Source organism: Arachis stenosperma, chromosome 7 (assembly GCF_014773155.1).
Source record: "Arachis stenosperma cultivar V10309 chromosome 7, arast.V10309.gnm1.PFL2, whole genome shotgun sequence".
In the NCBI taxonomy this organism is placed as follows: Eukaryota; Viridiplantae; Streptophyta; class Magnoliopsida; order Fabales; family Fabaceae; genus Arachis; species Arachis stenosperma.
This window is the reverse complement of record NC_080383.1, coordinates 66,335,605-66,350,156: the sequence shown is the minus strand read 5'-3', so window position 1 is coordinate 66,350,156 and position 14,552 is coordinate 66,335,605. Positions and strand designations below refer to the sequence as shown.

The window sequence follows — 14,552 nt, the reverse complement described above, 5'->3', positions numbered from 1 at the left end:
CAACATCCAGATACACCAAATGACTGCATGGGCGCTGACATTATTGACTCTTTGGTGGAAGAGATCAATATGACTGAAAGCCTAGAATCAGAGCTTGAAGACATCTTCAAGGATGCTCAGCCTGATCAAGAAGAACCACAGGAAACAAAGGAATTTTCGAAAATTCCTCAGGAGGAGGATAAGCCTCCCAAACCTGAACTCAAACCACTACCACCATCCCTGAAATATGCATTTCTGGGAGGGGTGAAACTTTTCCAGTGATTATAAGCTCTGCTTTAAATCCACTGGAAGAGGAAGCACTGATTCAAGTGCTAAGGACACACAAGACAGCTCTTGGGTGGTCCATAAGTGATCTTAAGGGCATTAGCCCAGCCAGATGCATGCACAAGATCCTGTTGGAGGATAATGCCAAACCAGTGGTCCAACCACAGAGGAGGCTAAATCCAGCCATGAAGGAGGTGGTGCAGAAAGAGGTCACTAAATTACTAGAGGTTGGGATTATTTATCCTATTTCTGATAGCCCCTGGGTGAGCCCTGTCCAAGTTGTCCCCAAAAAGGGAGGCATGACAGTGGTTCATAATGAAAAAAATGAACTGGTTCCTACAAGAACAGTCACAGGGTGGCGTATGTGTATTGACTACAGAAGGCTCAATACAGCCACCAGAAAGGATCATTTTCCTTTACCATTCATAGACCAAATGCTAGAGAGACTAGCTGGTCATGATTATTACTGCTTTTTGGATGGCTATTCAGGTTACAACCAAATTGCAGTAGATCCTCAAGACCAAGAGAAAACAGCATTTACTTGCCCTTCTGGCGTGTTTGCCTACAGAAGGATGCCTTTTGGTCTGTGCAATGCACCTGCAACCTTTCAGAGGTGCATGCTCTCTATCTTCTCAGATATGGTAGAGAAATTTCTGGAAGTCTTCATGGATGACTTCTCAGTATATGGAGACTCATTCAGCTCCTGTCTTAATCACCTAGCACTTGTCCTAAAAGGTGCCAAGAGACTAACCTGGTTTTAAACTGGAGAAATGTCACTTTATGGTGACTGAAGGAATTGTCCTTGGGCACAAAATTTCAAGCAGGGAAATAGAGGTGGATAAGGCAAAGGTAGAAGTAATTGAAAAATTACCACCACCTGCCAATGTTAAGGCAATCAGAAGCTTTCTGGGCATGCAGGATTCTACAAGGTTCATAAAGGATTTTTCGAAAATTACAAAACCTTTGAGTAACCTGCTAGCTGCTGACACGCCATTTGTGTTGACACACAATGTCAGCAGGCGTTTGAGACCCTGAAAGCTAAGCTGGTCACACCAGTCATCTCTGCACCAGATTGGGCATTACCATTTGAATTAATGTGTGATGCCAGTGACCATGCCATTGGTGCAGTGGGACAGAGGCATAACAAGCTTCTGCACGTCATTTATTATGCCAGCCGTGTTCTAAATGACGCACAGAAGAATTACACAACCACAGAAAAAGAATTACTTGCAGTAGTCTATGCCATTGACAAGTTTAGATCCTACCTAGTGGGATCCAAAGTGATTGTGTACACTGACCATGCTGCTCTTAAATACTTACTCACAAAGCAGGATTCAAAACCCAGGCTAATAAGATGGGTGTTGCTTCTGCAAGAGTTTGACATAGAAATAAGAGACAGAAAAGGGACAGAGAACCAGATAGCTGATCATCTGTCCCGAATAGAACCAGTAGCTGGGGCGTCCCTCCCTTCTACTGAGATCTCTGAGACTTTCCCTGATGAGCAACTCTTTGCCATTCAGGAAGCTCCATGGTTTGCAGATATTGCAAACTATAAAGCTGTGAGGTTCATACCCCAGGAGTACAGCAGAGTGCAAAGAAAGAAATTAATTTCAGATGCCAAGTACTACCTATGGGATGAGCCATATCTCTTTAAGAGATATGCAGACGGAGTGATCCGCAGATGTGTACCCAGAGAAGAAGCACAAAGGATCCTATGGCATTGCCATGGATCACAGTATGAAGGACATTTTGGAAGTGAGCGAACAGCCACTAAAGTCCTCCAATGTGGCTTCCACTGGCCTACTCTCTATAAAGATTCCCGAGAGTTTGTGCGTAACTGTGACAGTTGCCAAAGAGCTGGTAACTTGCCTCACGGATATTCCATGCCTCAACAAGGGATATTAGAGATAGAATTGTTTGATGTATGGGGAATTGACTTCATGGGTCCATTCCCACCATCATACTCAAACACTTACATTCTGGTGGCAGTGGACTATGTATCTAAGTGGGTAGAAGCAATTGCTACACCCACTAATGATACCAAGACCGTGCTGAAATTCCTCTAGAAACACATCTTCAGCAGGTTTGGTGTTCCCAGAGTACTAATCAGTGACGGGGGCACTCATTTCTGCAATAGACAGCTATACTCTGCTATGGTTAGATATGGAATTAGCCACAAAGTGGCAACTCCGTATCATCCACAGACAAATGGGCAAGCTGAAGTCTCTAACAGAGAGCTAAAAAGAATCCTAGAACGGACTGTAATAGCCCGAAGAAAGGATTGGGCAAAGAGTTTGGATGATGCTCTGTGGGCATACAGAACAGCATTCAAGACTCCTATAGGAACCTCTCCATACCAACTGGTGTATGGGAAGGCCTGTCATCTGCCTGTGGAACTGGAACATAAAGCCTACTGGGCAACCAAATTCCTAAACATGGATGCTCAGTTAGCTGGTAAAAAAAGATTGCTCCAGCTAAATGAGCTAGAAGAGTTCAGACTCAATGCCTTTGAAAATGCAAAAATTTATAAGGAAAAGGCAAAGAAATGGCATGACAAGAAGCTGTCAACCAGAGTCTTTGAGCCAGGACAAAAAGTTCTGCTCTTCAACTCTAGGCTCAGATTGTTTCCAGGAAAACTTAAATCCCGGTAGAGGGGTCCGTATGTGATCACAGGAGTGTCACCATATGGATATGTTGAGCTTCAAGACATTGATTCTGACAAAAAGTTCATTGTTAATGGACAAAGAATCAAGCATTATCTTGAAAGCAATTTTGAGCAGGAATGCTCAAAACTGAGACTTGAGTGATTCTCAGTAAAGGTCCAGCTAAAGACAGTAAAGAAGCGCTTGCTGGGAGGCAACCCAGTCATTAGCAGGTTATATGTTTTGTTTTTACAAAGGCAAGTATCAAAAATGAAGGAATTCACAGAGTTACAGAAGGATTCAGCTCAAAAAGCAGAGAAAAAGAGCTTACTGGCGAAAATTCGCCAGTAAGGGGCATTTTGGGCGTTAAACGCCAGAATGGGCACCATTCTGGGCGTTTAACGCCAGTAAAGGTGCCATTTTGGGCGTTATACGCCAGAATGGGCACCATTCTGGGCGTTTAACGCCAGGTGTGCAGCATCCTAGGCGTTTAGAAAAACGCCCAGTGATAAAGGAATTCTGGCGTTTAACGCCAGCCAGGGCACCTGGCTGGGCGTTAAACGCCCAAAAGGGGCAACAAATGGGCGTTAAACGCCAGAATGGGTGCCATTCTGGGCGTTTAACGCCAGAAAGGTGGGGGGACCACAATTTTGTTTTCAAACCAAATTTTTTCAAACTTTCCTTTTCTTACCCATACTTTTCTACAAATCACACTTCAACCATTCATCATTCACTTTCAAATCTTCAAAAATCAAAACCATTCTTCAAATCTATTTCAAATCAATTCCAACTCTTGTTCAAAAACTCACCCTTCTCTCAAATTCTTTCCATATCTTCTCAAATCTTCTTTCAAACTTTTCTTTTTTTTCGAAATCTCTCCTCCCCACCTTATAAATACACGTTTGGACCCCTCATTGCCCACACCATTCGAATTTGCTTCTCCTCTCTCTCTCTTCCTTCCTTTCTTTTGCTTGAGACAAGCAACCTCTAAGTTTGGTGTGCTTTTCCGTGATCACTAAGCCAAGATTCATCAAGATCATGGCTCCTAAGGGAAAACAAACCAATTTAAGAGGAAAGAAAGAGAATAATCCAAAGAATCTTTGGAATCAAGAGAAGTTCTTAACCAAAGAACATGAAGACCATTATCACAAGATAATGGGTCTGAGGTCAGTGATCCCGGAAGTTAAATTTGATCTGAAAGAAGATGAATATCCGGGGATCCAAGAGCAAATTCGAAACAGAGGATGGGAAGTTCTAACCAATCCTGAGATAAAGGTTGGAAGGAACATGGTTCAGGAATTCTACTCAAATCTGGTTAACAGATAAGCAGAGAATGACTGGAACTGCTTACCATACCTACAGAACCATGGTCAGAGGGAAAGTTATGTACTTCCATCTGGACAAAATAAGAGAAATCTTCAAATTGCCTCAACTGCAAGATGATCCTGACTCCTTTAATAGGAGAATGGTGAGAGCAGATAAAGGGTTGGATCAAGTTCTAGAGGACATATGCCTCCCTGGAACTAAGTGGATAACCAATTCTAAGGGTGTCCCAAACCAACTCAAGAGGGGAGACCTCAAACCAATTGCAAGAGGTTGGCTAGACTTTATTGGGCGTTCCATATTGCCCACTAGCAACCGTTCTGAGGTCACTATCAAGAGAGCAGTGATGATTCATTGCATTATGCTTGGAAAAGAAGTGGAGGTTCATCATGTGATTGCTTGTGAGATCTACACAATTGCAAATAAGAATTCCACTGAAGCCAAACTAGCTTACCCAAGCTTAATCTCCTTGCTCTGTAAAGAGGCTGGGGTAAAGATGGGAGTAGATGAGTTCATACCCATTGAACATCCAATCACCAAGAAGTCAATGGAAGGACAAATGCAAGACAACTCTATCAAGAGGAGGGCGCAGGAGTTCCTCCCTGAATTCCCTGAAATTGGCTACTGGGCCAGCCTAGAAGCATCTATCACCAAGCTGCAAGAGACTATGGAGCAACTAAAGGAAGAACAGCAGAATCAGAACTGCATGCTCTGCAAATTGCTGAAGGAACAAGAGAAGCAGGGGCGTGAACTCCAAGAGATGAAACGCCAAAAGCTCTCCTCTCAAGTTGAGGGAGCATCCACTTCTCAAAATCAAGGTTGTTGAGTTCTAACTCTGTGAAAACCTCTATCATTAGGAGCCTATTTTTTGCGTTTTTTTTATTTTGTTTTCTATTTTTATCTTTTTTTTTTAGTCTCATCTTATATCTATCTTTGAGTCTTGTTCTTAGTTCATAATTAATAAAATTAAAATTTTATGCCTTAAAGCTATGAATGTCCTATGAATCCATCACCTCTCTTAAATGAAAAATGCTTTAATCACAAAAGAACAAGAAGTATAGGATTTCGAAATTTATCTTTGAAACTAGTTGAATTAGTTTGATGTGGTGACAATACTTTTTTGTTTTCTGAATGAATGCTTGAACAGTGCATATGTCTCTTGAATTTGTTGTTTTGAGAATGTTAAAAAATTTGTTGGCTCTTGAAAGTATGAGGAAAAAGAGAACTGTTATTGAGGATCTGAAAAATCATCAATTTGATTCTTGAAGCAAGAAAAAGCAGTGAAAAAAAAATTTCGAAAAAAAAGAGAGAGAAAGAAAGAAAAAGAAAGAAATAAAGTTGTGAACCAAGGCAAAAAGAGTGTGCTTAAGAACCCTGGACACCTCTAATTGGGGACTCTAGCAAAGCTGAGTCACAATCTAAAAAGGTTCACCCAATTATGTGTCTGTGGCATGTATGTATCCGGTGGTAATACTGGAAGACAGAGTGCTTTGGGCCACAGCCAAGACTCATACACTAGCTATGTTCAAGAATCATTATACTTAACTAGGAGAATCAATAACACTATCTGAGTCTTGAGTTCTTATAGATGCCAATCATTCTGAACTTCAAAGGATAGAGTGAGATGCCAAAACTGTTCGGAAGCAAAAAGCTACTAGTCCCGCTCATCTAATTGGAACTATGTTTCTTTGATATTTTGGAGTCTATAGTATATTCTCTTCTTTTTATTCTATTTTGATTTTCAGTTGCTTGGGGACAAGCAACAATTTAAGTTTGGTGTTGTGATGAGCGGATAATTTGTACGCTTTTTGGCATTGTTTTTAGTATGTTTTTAGTATGATCTAGTTAGTTTTTAGTATATTTTTATTAGTTTTTAGTTAAAATTCACTTTTCTGGACTTTACTATGAGTTTGTGTGTTTTTCTGTGATTTCAGGTATTTTCTGGCTGAAATTGAGGGTCCTGAGCAAAAATCTGATTTAGAGGCTGAAAAGGACTGCAGATGCTGTTGGATTCTGACCTCCCTGCACTCGAAGTGGATTTTCTGGAGCTACAGAAGCCCAATTGGCGCGCTCTCAACGGCATTGGAAAGTAGACATCCTGGGCTTTCTAGCAATATATAATAGTCCATACTTTGCCCGAGATTTGATGGCCCAAACCGGCGTTGCAAATCAGCCTCAGAAATTCCAGCGTTTAACGCTGGAACTGGCATAAAACTTGGAGTTAAACGCCCAAACTGGCATAAAAGCTGGCGTTTAACTCCAGAAAAGGTCTCTACACGAAAATGCTTCATTGCTCAGCCCAAGCACACACCTAGTGGGCCCGGAAGTGGATTTTTCTGTCATTTACTCATTTCTGTAAACCTTAGGTTACTAGTTCACTATTAATAGGATCTTTTGACATTGTATCTGTACCTCATGACACTTTACACGTTTCTTTGTGTACTTCTTACAGCATGAGTCTCTAAACCCCATGGTTGGGGGTGAGGAGCTTTGCTGTGTCTTGATGGATTAATGCAATTACTACTGTTTCTTATTCAATCATGCTTGCTTCCATTCTAAGATATCACTTGTTCTTAACCCGGATGAATGTGATGATCCGTGACACTCATCATATTCTCAACTATGAACGTGTGCCTGACAACCACCTCCGTTCTACCTTAGATTGAGTAGATATCTCTTGGATTCCTTAACCAGAATCTTCGTGGTATAAGCTAGAACTGATGGCGGCATTCAAGAGAATCCGGAAGGTCTAAACCTTGTCTATGGTATTCTGAGTAGGATTCAATGATTGAATGACTGTGACGAGCTTCAAACTCCTGAAGGCGGGGCGTTAGTGACAGACGCAAAAGAATCACTGGATTCTATTTCGGCCTGATTGAGGACCGACAGATGGATAGCCGTGCCGTGACAGGGTGCGTTGAACATTTCCACTGAGAGGATGGGAGGTAGCCACTGACAACGGTGAAACCCTACATACAGCTTGCCATGGAATGAGCCTTGCGTGTTTGATGAAGAAGACAGTAGGAAAGCAGAGATTCAGAAGATGGAGCATCTCCAAAACCTCAACCTATTCTCCATTACTGCATAACAAGTACTTATTTCATGTTCTTTTGCTTTTCACAATCAATCTTGATAATTTCTGATATCCTGACTAAGATTTACAAGATAACCATAGCTTGCTTCAAGTCGACAATCTCCGTGGGATCGACCCTTACTCACGTAAGGTATTACTTGGACGACCCAGTGCACTTGCTGGTTAGTTGTGCGGGATTGCAAAAGTGTGATTGCAATTTCGTGCACCAACACCTAGGGGAGTTTTTCTGATTTCTTCAACAACAATGCACATACCCCTGTTGTCCGGATTCCACCACGGGCTAGAACTTAGAGGTAGCTTTTTATAGAAACATTATCGATACCAATAAAACTATTTGGAAGGATGTGTTTTTTGGCCCAAGCTATGGCATCAAAATCTTGCTCATAGACTCCTACCAATTCCATAGTCTTGCATTTCTTTGGCTTCGGCTCGGGATTGGGACGAGGAAGTGTGTATTTCTCAGAACTAAAAGGAGGAGGCGGAGTTGGATCAACAATTTTTTCTGATACCGAGGCACCTGAGTTCGACTTAGAGGGAGAAGAAAGGTCACAAGATCCACCAAACTCTTTTAGTAATAAACTTCGGGCAACAACAGTCTTTTTTACGGTCCGAAAAGTCTTCATGGCAGCCAACTTAGGAGCCATCCTTTCTGCATGACATCAAAGTCGGGTTACATTAAAATCCAAGAAAAAATCAATAAAAGTTACATTAACAAAATGTAAAAGAAGACTACCTAATTCAGATTGAAGTTAGTTTGGATTTCCTAAAAATCTCTTAGTATCCAAATATAGAGCTTGACCCCAACACTCTTGGAATAAAGACACTATACTCTCCTCGACCTCATCTAAATTGTCCTGGTTGTGTTTGACTATTATGGGACTCTCCTCCCAGTACAAAAGAAAGAGTGGCTCATCCCTTTCACCTAGAAAGAAAGGTCAGGAACCTTCAACTGGGATTTTGAAGAAGTAATTCTTAAAGCCGTGGAAAGACTCGTCAAAAATAGCATACACCTTCCTCCCTTGGACAGCTCAGAAAGAGATCCAACCCTATTTTTTGGAACTAAAAGGTTTAATAAGCACGAAAAGGTGAAAGAAAACTTTAGAGGAAGATGGGACATCAAGTTTACGGCAAAGGAGTTAGTAGATTTCAAGAAAACTCCAAGAGTTGGGATGAAGCTGGGAAGGGACAACATTACAGAGCTTAAGGACTGCTACTTCAAAATCGGTAAAGGGAATACTAACCCCCAATTTTGTGAAAAAAATACTCATACAGGTATATAAAGTGACGTCATTCTAACTTGTCAAATCGAGAAAAATAAATCTTCTCTTCAAGGTTAGCAACTATAATCTCGAATTTCCTCTCATCCTCCCGATTTTCACACAACCTAGGATGTCTACGAAGAGTCTCAGCATACTCATTATAAATAACAGGAACCGGAGTAAGAACAGAGAAATCTACCTAAGCCAGATCGGATGGAACTTTAGAAGACATGTTGTGAATTACTGACCGAGATATAAAAGCTATACATACAAATACAACAAAAGAAAAAAATTATCACCACAAGTCGGCAAACAATTCATATCACCTCTCGCACATAAACCAACCAAGTACAAAAATGATGCCATTTGTAGAAAACCAAAAAGGTACTATTTTGGGGCAACATAGAATAACGCTTTAACATCATAACAACAATAAAATAAACAAGGTTTCAAGATTTGCAAAAGAGTAAGGGAAAATACAGAATCACCAAAGCAGTTACCAACAAAAATCTTTTACCAATATCTACGGCAAAAATTTCTAAACCACAAGAATATTATCTAATCAACAAGTTGAAGAAACTAAAAAACTAACCTTGAGAAGGGTGAGTAAACAACAATGAGGATACAAACAGTAGGGATATATACGATCCAAAACCACCAACAAACGGACAAAGACTCCCAAAAAAGAAATTCAAAATAAAGAAATATTGAAGAATAAAAAGAAGTTACGAAGAAGACTAAAAAGATTCGAAGAAGGAAGATAGTGAATGCAAATGTTTTCAAAAAAAGCAAAAAAAAAAAAAAGAAAGAGAAATGAATTTGGAGATCTATAAAGCACTAATAGCAAAAGAGTAAATTCATAACACCTCATTTATAACGTGTGGTTACCTAGGTAATCGTAAGGTAACTTGCTTAGGGCTACGAAAGGACGTATATCTCAAATTCAAAAACACGTCGAGTACATGACTTTGTCCCAAGGAAGGTGGTTCGCCCGAGCTAATGTTTGAATCCACAAGTAACCAGTCTGAACTACAAATACTTGAGTCCAACCTCTAAAAACTTGGACTCAAACAGGGGCTCTATTCATACCCTGACCCAAAGTAAAGCCAGGCTCAAAAAGAATAGAGGCCCACACAAAAGATCATGCCTCCTACATACCTACACAAGCTCATAGAGGTCAGACGCAATGACAGTTGTACAAAGCCCTACTTATATAAATAAGTAACTACTTTTTAAGATATCTCCTATCCATATAAGGGGAGATCTAAACAACTTTCCTATCAAAATGGAATGGCCATCCACCATCAAAGGTGGAACTACTCTAAAAGGTCGTTGTCTATTCTACTATAAATACACTGACCTCCTCAGATATATTCAGAACCCAAGCTACTAAAAAGCTACCTAAACATTTGCTAATTTAAGTATCGTAGTCTCTCGTAGGTACCACCCCCACCTCCTCACGAAGTGCTTGGACGGTGGCACCTCAACACCAGCAAACGCTGCCTCAATAGGAGTCTGGACCTCACATTCAGACTTAAATCACCATTTCAGGTAACCCCTGGAATAGATATATTTTGTTACTATTTAGATCAATTTTAATTAATTTATATCTTATTTGTACTGAACTCTTAAAAATAGAACGTTTCAAATAATAAGAAAGATGGGCGGTTCCAAATAATAGAGAAGATGTGTGGTTTCAAAATAATAGGGGAGATGAGCAGTTTTAACTCACTAATTAGTGGGTGACTGGACGTATTACTTGCTCATTTAAATTCAGCACATTATTTTCTTAGAAACTAATATATTTAAATTAATACTAAAAAAATAAAAATATAAAAATTTTAAAAGTTTTGTTATATTAAAAATTTTATTTAATACAAATGTGCACACGTATTAAAAATTAAAGAGTAAAGTATCATTTTTGTCCCAACATTTGGGGTAAGTCTCAAAGTTGTCCATAAAGTTTGAATCGTTCTATTTAAGTCCCTAACATTTCAAAATTGACTCAATGTTGTCCTGCCATTAGGAATCTATTAACGGAATTGACAGCGGGACAAAATTGAGACGATTTTGAAACGTTAGGGACTTAAATAGGATGAACACGTTGGGGACAAAAACGATACATAAAATAAATTTAAATTTTATCATTCAATAATATCAATTTTTTACGGTACATAGTTATTCAATTATTTTTTAATCACATCTAAGCAACTTACACTTAATCACATTAATTTTATTCTAAATAATTTTTTTATAATTTTATTCTTAACAATTTTTACTCATCATAAAATATTTGTAGAATAACTAGTACATAAACTTGTGGGGGGGGGGGGGGAAATGATAAATATACAATAAAGTATTGTGATTCTAGTCATTATACAAATATTTCATGATGAGGAAACCTTTAAGAGTAAAATTATAAAAAAATTATTTAGAATCAAAATAATGTGATTAAGTGTAATTTACTTAAATGTGATTAAAAACAATTGAATAACTATGTATCATAAAAGATTGATATTAGTGAAGGATAAAATTAAAATTTATTTTTATGTATCATTTTCATCTCTATCGTTTTCATCATATTTAAGTCCCTAACGTTTCAAAATCGTCTCAATTTTGTCCTGCCATAAATTCCATTAACAGATTCCTAACGGCAGAATAACATTGAGTCAATTTTGAAACGTTAGGTACCTAAATATGACGATTCAAACGTTAGGGACAACTTTGAGACTTATCCCAACATTGGAGACAAAAACAATACTTTACTCAAAATTAAATTATTGTAGAAACTAACACATTTGAATTAGTACTCAAGAAGAGTACATGAATAATTTAAAAAATTTTGTTATATTAAAAATTTTAAATTTAAATTATATATTGTTAACATTTTGTTTATCAAAATCTTTAATTTTTTTATTATTTATTCTTTTTGAGTACTAATTTTAATGTGTTGATTTCTAGAAAAATAATGTGCTGATTTTAAATGGACAATTTCAAATTACGTGATATACTTATTTGTCCACTAATTAAACTGCTCATCTCTCCTATCATTTTGAAACCGACTATTTTTTTTATTATTTAAAATTGTTTATCTTTCTTACTATTTGAAACGTTCCATTTAGTAAGAATTTAGTATAAACAACACAAAGTTATTAATTTAAAATTTAAAATATAGATAAGATATAAATTAATTAAAATTGATCTAAATAAAAATAAAATGTATCATTTTTTTTAAATTGGTCCCAATTAAATTATTAATATTTTTTATTATTTTTAAAAATTATATTTTTATATTTATAAATATTCATATATCTTATTTATAGTGTAAATTTATCTCATTTACATTATAAATAAAATTTATATATTTTTTAAATTTTATATATTTCGTTTACAAAGAAGATAAAACTAAATAAAATTATATTTTATCTCTTTTATACTGATATAAGCCATCTTAATTTATTTACAAAAATAAACGAAATATGTAAAAAGATACAATTGGATAAATATGTTATAAATTACTATAAATAAAATATTTTAATTATTTATTTATAAAAAAATTCGAAGAACGCTACATCAGATTTCAACAAAATGGTGTGAACGCCCGGTGTCACGGTCAACCAAGGCTTAATGGCAGTCCAGCAAGAATCGCAATGTTAATGACACACGTGTCCTGTCCCAACAAGAACATGTATGCGTGTCGCACCCTCATTGGCCAGTACGTTAATCATGCGAAGCTCGCTCCCGTAATTACAGTGTCCATAATCGCGTCATTAACAGTGATAGCAAACTTGGCCGGCTGCTATATATTGGTGTGAGCGCTCACAAGGCAAAACCAAGAGTGACGAGAGATTACTCACAAAATTCAAACACTTTTCTTTTATCTTTCTTTCTTGTGAGCGTTTTTCAGATTGTGTTCTTCTTCAACGGTTCAACCTTCCTTTCTTTTTACTTTTTTTCCCCTTCTCTAACTCCCCGCTTCTCTGAATCCCTTTCTGTTAATCATCTGCCTTTCAAGCTAAAATATATTTTGGGCTTGTCTCTAGAATCTTAACAAGAATCAAACTTTATAAGTTGTTTCTAGAAAGCCAGGTGTTTTCAGAATCGAGATCCAGCTTTTTGTTTGCAACAAAGATTTTTTTTTCTTTTCAGATCTTTGAATTAAGCCAAAGAGGGTTGTTTTTGATCCCTCAAAGCTTCATTATTTTTCGATTAAAGGGGTTGTGTATTTTAAACCTCTTCAATCTTCTTTGTTTAGTTTCTTCCTTTTTTTTTAGTCTTTCTCAAGTTTTAACCAAAGCACAGGTTAATTTTACCTAGGTCTACGTTATTTTATTTCAATTTTGTCATTTCGTTTGTTGAATGTTTATGTCAGCCACAATGGATCAATACACACAACAGTTTCACTCGGATCCATTTCAAGGGGGTGAGTTAATGGAAGTACTTCAACCTTTTTATAGAAGTCTTTCTACGACAACAACCACCACCACCACAAGCACAATTACTTCATTACCCTCATCATCTAATTCCCATCTACCTTCAACTTCCACCACCTTGAATTCTTCTTACTACAATCCTTCTATCAACTATTCTTCTTCTCCACAGCCTGATTTCTACACTCAGCATGGTTGCCCTTCAATGGTGACCCCTTTGTTTCCTTCACGTTTATCAAACAGCCAGAATTTCATTGGGTTTGAGCAACCACCGTTTTCTTCTTCTATTGGGCTCAACTATCAGATCCAGGCCCAATCACAAACTCAACAGAGCAACACCCTAAGCTTCCTTAGCCCAAAGCCAATACCCATGAAACAAGGCCCACCAAAGCCCACAAAACTCTACAGAGGCGTACGGCAAAGGCAATGGGGAAAATGGGTGTCTGAGATCAGACTCCCAAGGAACCGCACTCGGCTTTGGCTTGGAACTTTCGAGACTGCCGAGGAAGCTGCTTTGGCTTATGATAAAGCGGCTTTTAAGCTAAGAGGTGATTTAGCGAAGCTCAACTTCCCTAACCTTAAGCACCACGGTTCTTGCATCGTTGGCGGCGGTTTTGGGGAGTATAGGCCTCTTCATTCCGCTGTTGATGCCAAGTTGGATGCTATCTGTGAAAATCTCTCTCAGATTCGGAAACAAGGGAAGCAGGGAAAGAAGCCTGTGATGAGGTTAAAGTCAAAGTCAAAAGCAACAACTCCAAAGGTAGAAGGAGATGATGATGGTTGTTGCAATGTTGAGAGTGAAGAAGCCTCTGCGGGGTCTTCTCCTTTGTCTGATCTTACGTTTGATGACGTCAGTGAGTCACAGTGGGATGCTCCTTCAGAACATTTTTATCTGCAGAAGTTCCCTTCTTATGAGATCAACTGGGATTCTCTATGAAGTTATTAACTTTTACTAGTTGTTGTCTTGTTGAGTCGTATTCATAAAGCATGGATTATTATAGTTAGGTGTATTTGTAGGTGGGTAGTGTCTGCAATGAGTTTTTGAAAATTGCAGTGCTACTAATCTTTTTCTTCGTAGGATTTGGGAATTTGGATATTGATTTTGATGTCAATATGATGTAAATCTGTCTCTAGCGTGGCTCAGCTCCTTTTTTTTCTTGCTGGGCCAGGCAGAATGACTTCGGTTTAGCTTTTATTCTCTCTGTTTCTGGTTATTTTTTTAATTTTAGGTAATTCAGTTCCATATTGTATTATTCACCTTATGAATATATGTTGTACTTGTTTGGTTTCTGATTATGTCAATAGTAAAATGTTTAAAAGGAGAGGTAAATAAAACTATTTCTAACGAAATTCTAATGGAGTCTTTAGGAAAATACGAAAATGTATGAAGAGGAGACGGAGGGAAAAAAAATCCAATTTTTGTATATACATATATAGTAGTTACTTGTACTTTAGTCAGCCACCACCGCCGCCAGAGGACTACCACCATGAAAACCCCATTTTAGTTTTTGTGGCCTGCTCTTGGGTTTCATAATTTCCT

General features: G+C 37.9%; 1 protein-coding gene across 1 annotated transcript; it reads left to right on the top strand.

Moving 5' to 3' along the window:
• The first annotated feature begins 12,430 nt into the window (after positions 1-12,430).
• LOC130942096 (ethylene-responsive transcription factor RAP2-13-like) lies at positions 12,431-14,302 on the top strand. The gene has a single exon (XM_057870784.1). The coding sequence runs from the start codon at positions 12,942-12,944 to the stop codon at positions 13,947-13,949; it is 1,008 nt and encodes a 335-aa protein (XP_057726767.1). The 5' UTR covers positions 12,431-12,941; the 3' UTR covers positions 13,950-14,302.
• Positions 14,303-14,552: the final 250 nt, after the last annotated feature.

Excerpts from the sequence above, each read along its gene's own strand:
- LOC130942096 (XM_057870784.1), top strand. The coding sequence starts at position 12,942 with ATGTTTATGTCAGCCACAATGGATCAATACACACAACAGTTTCACTCG.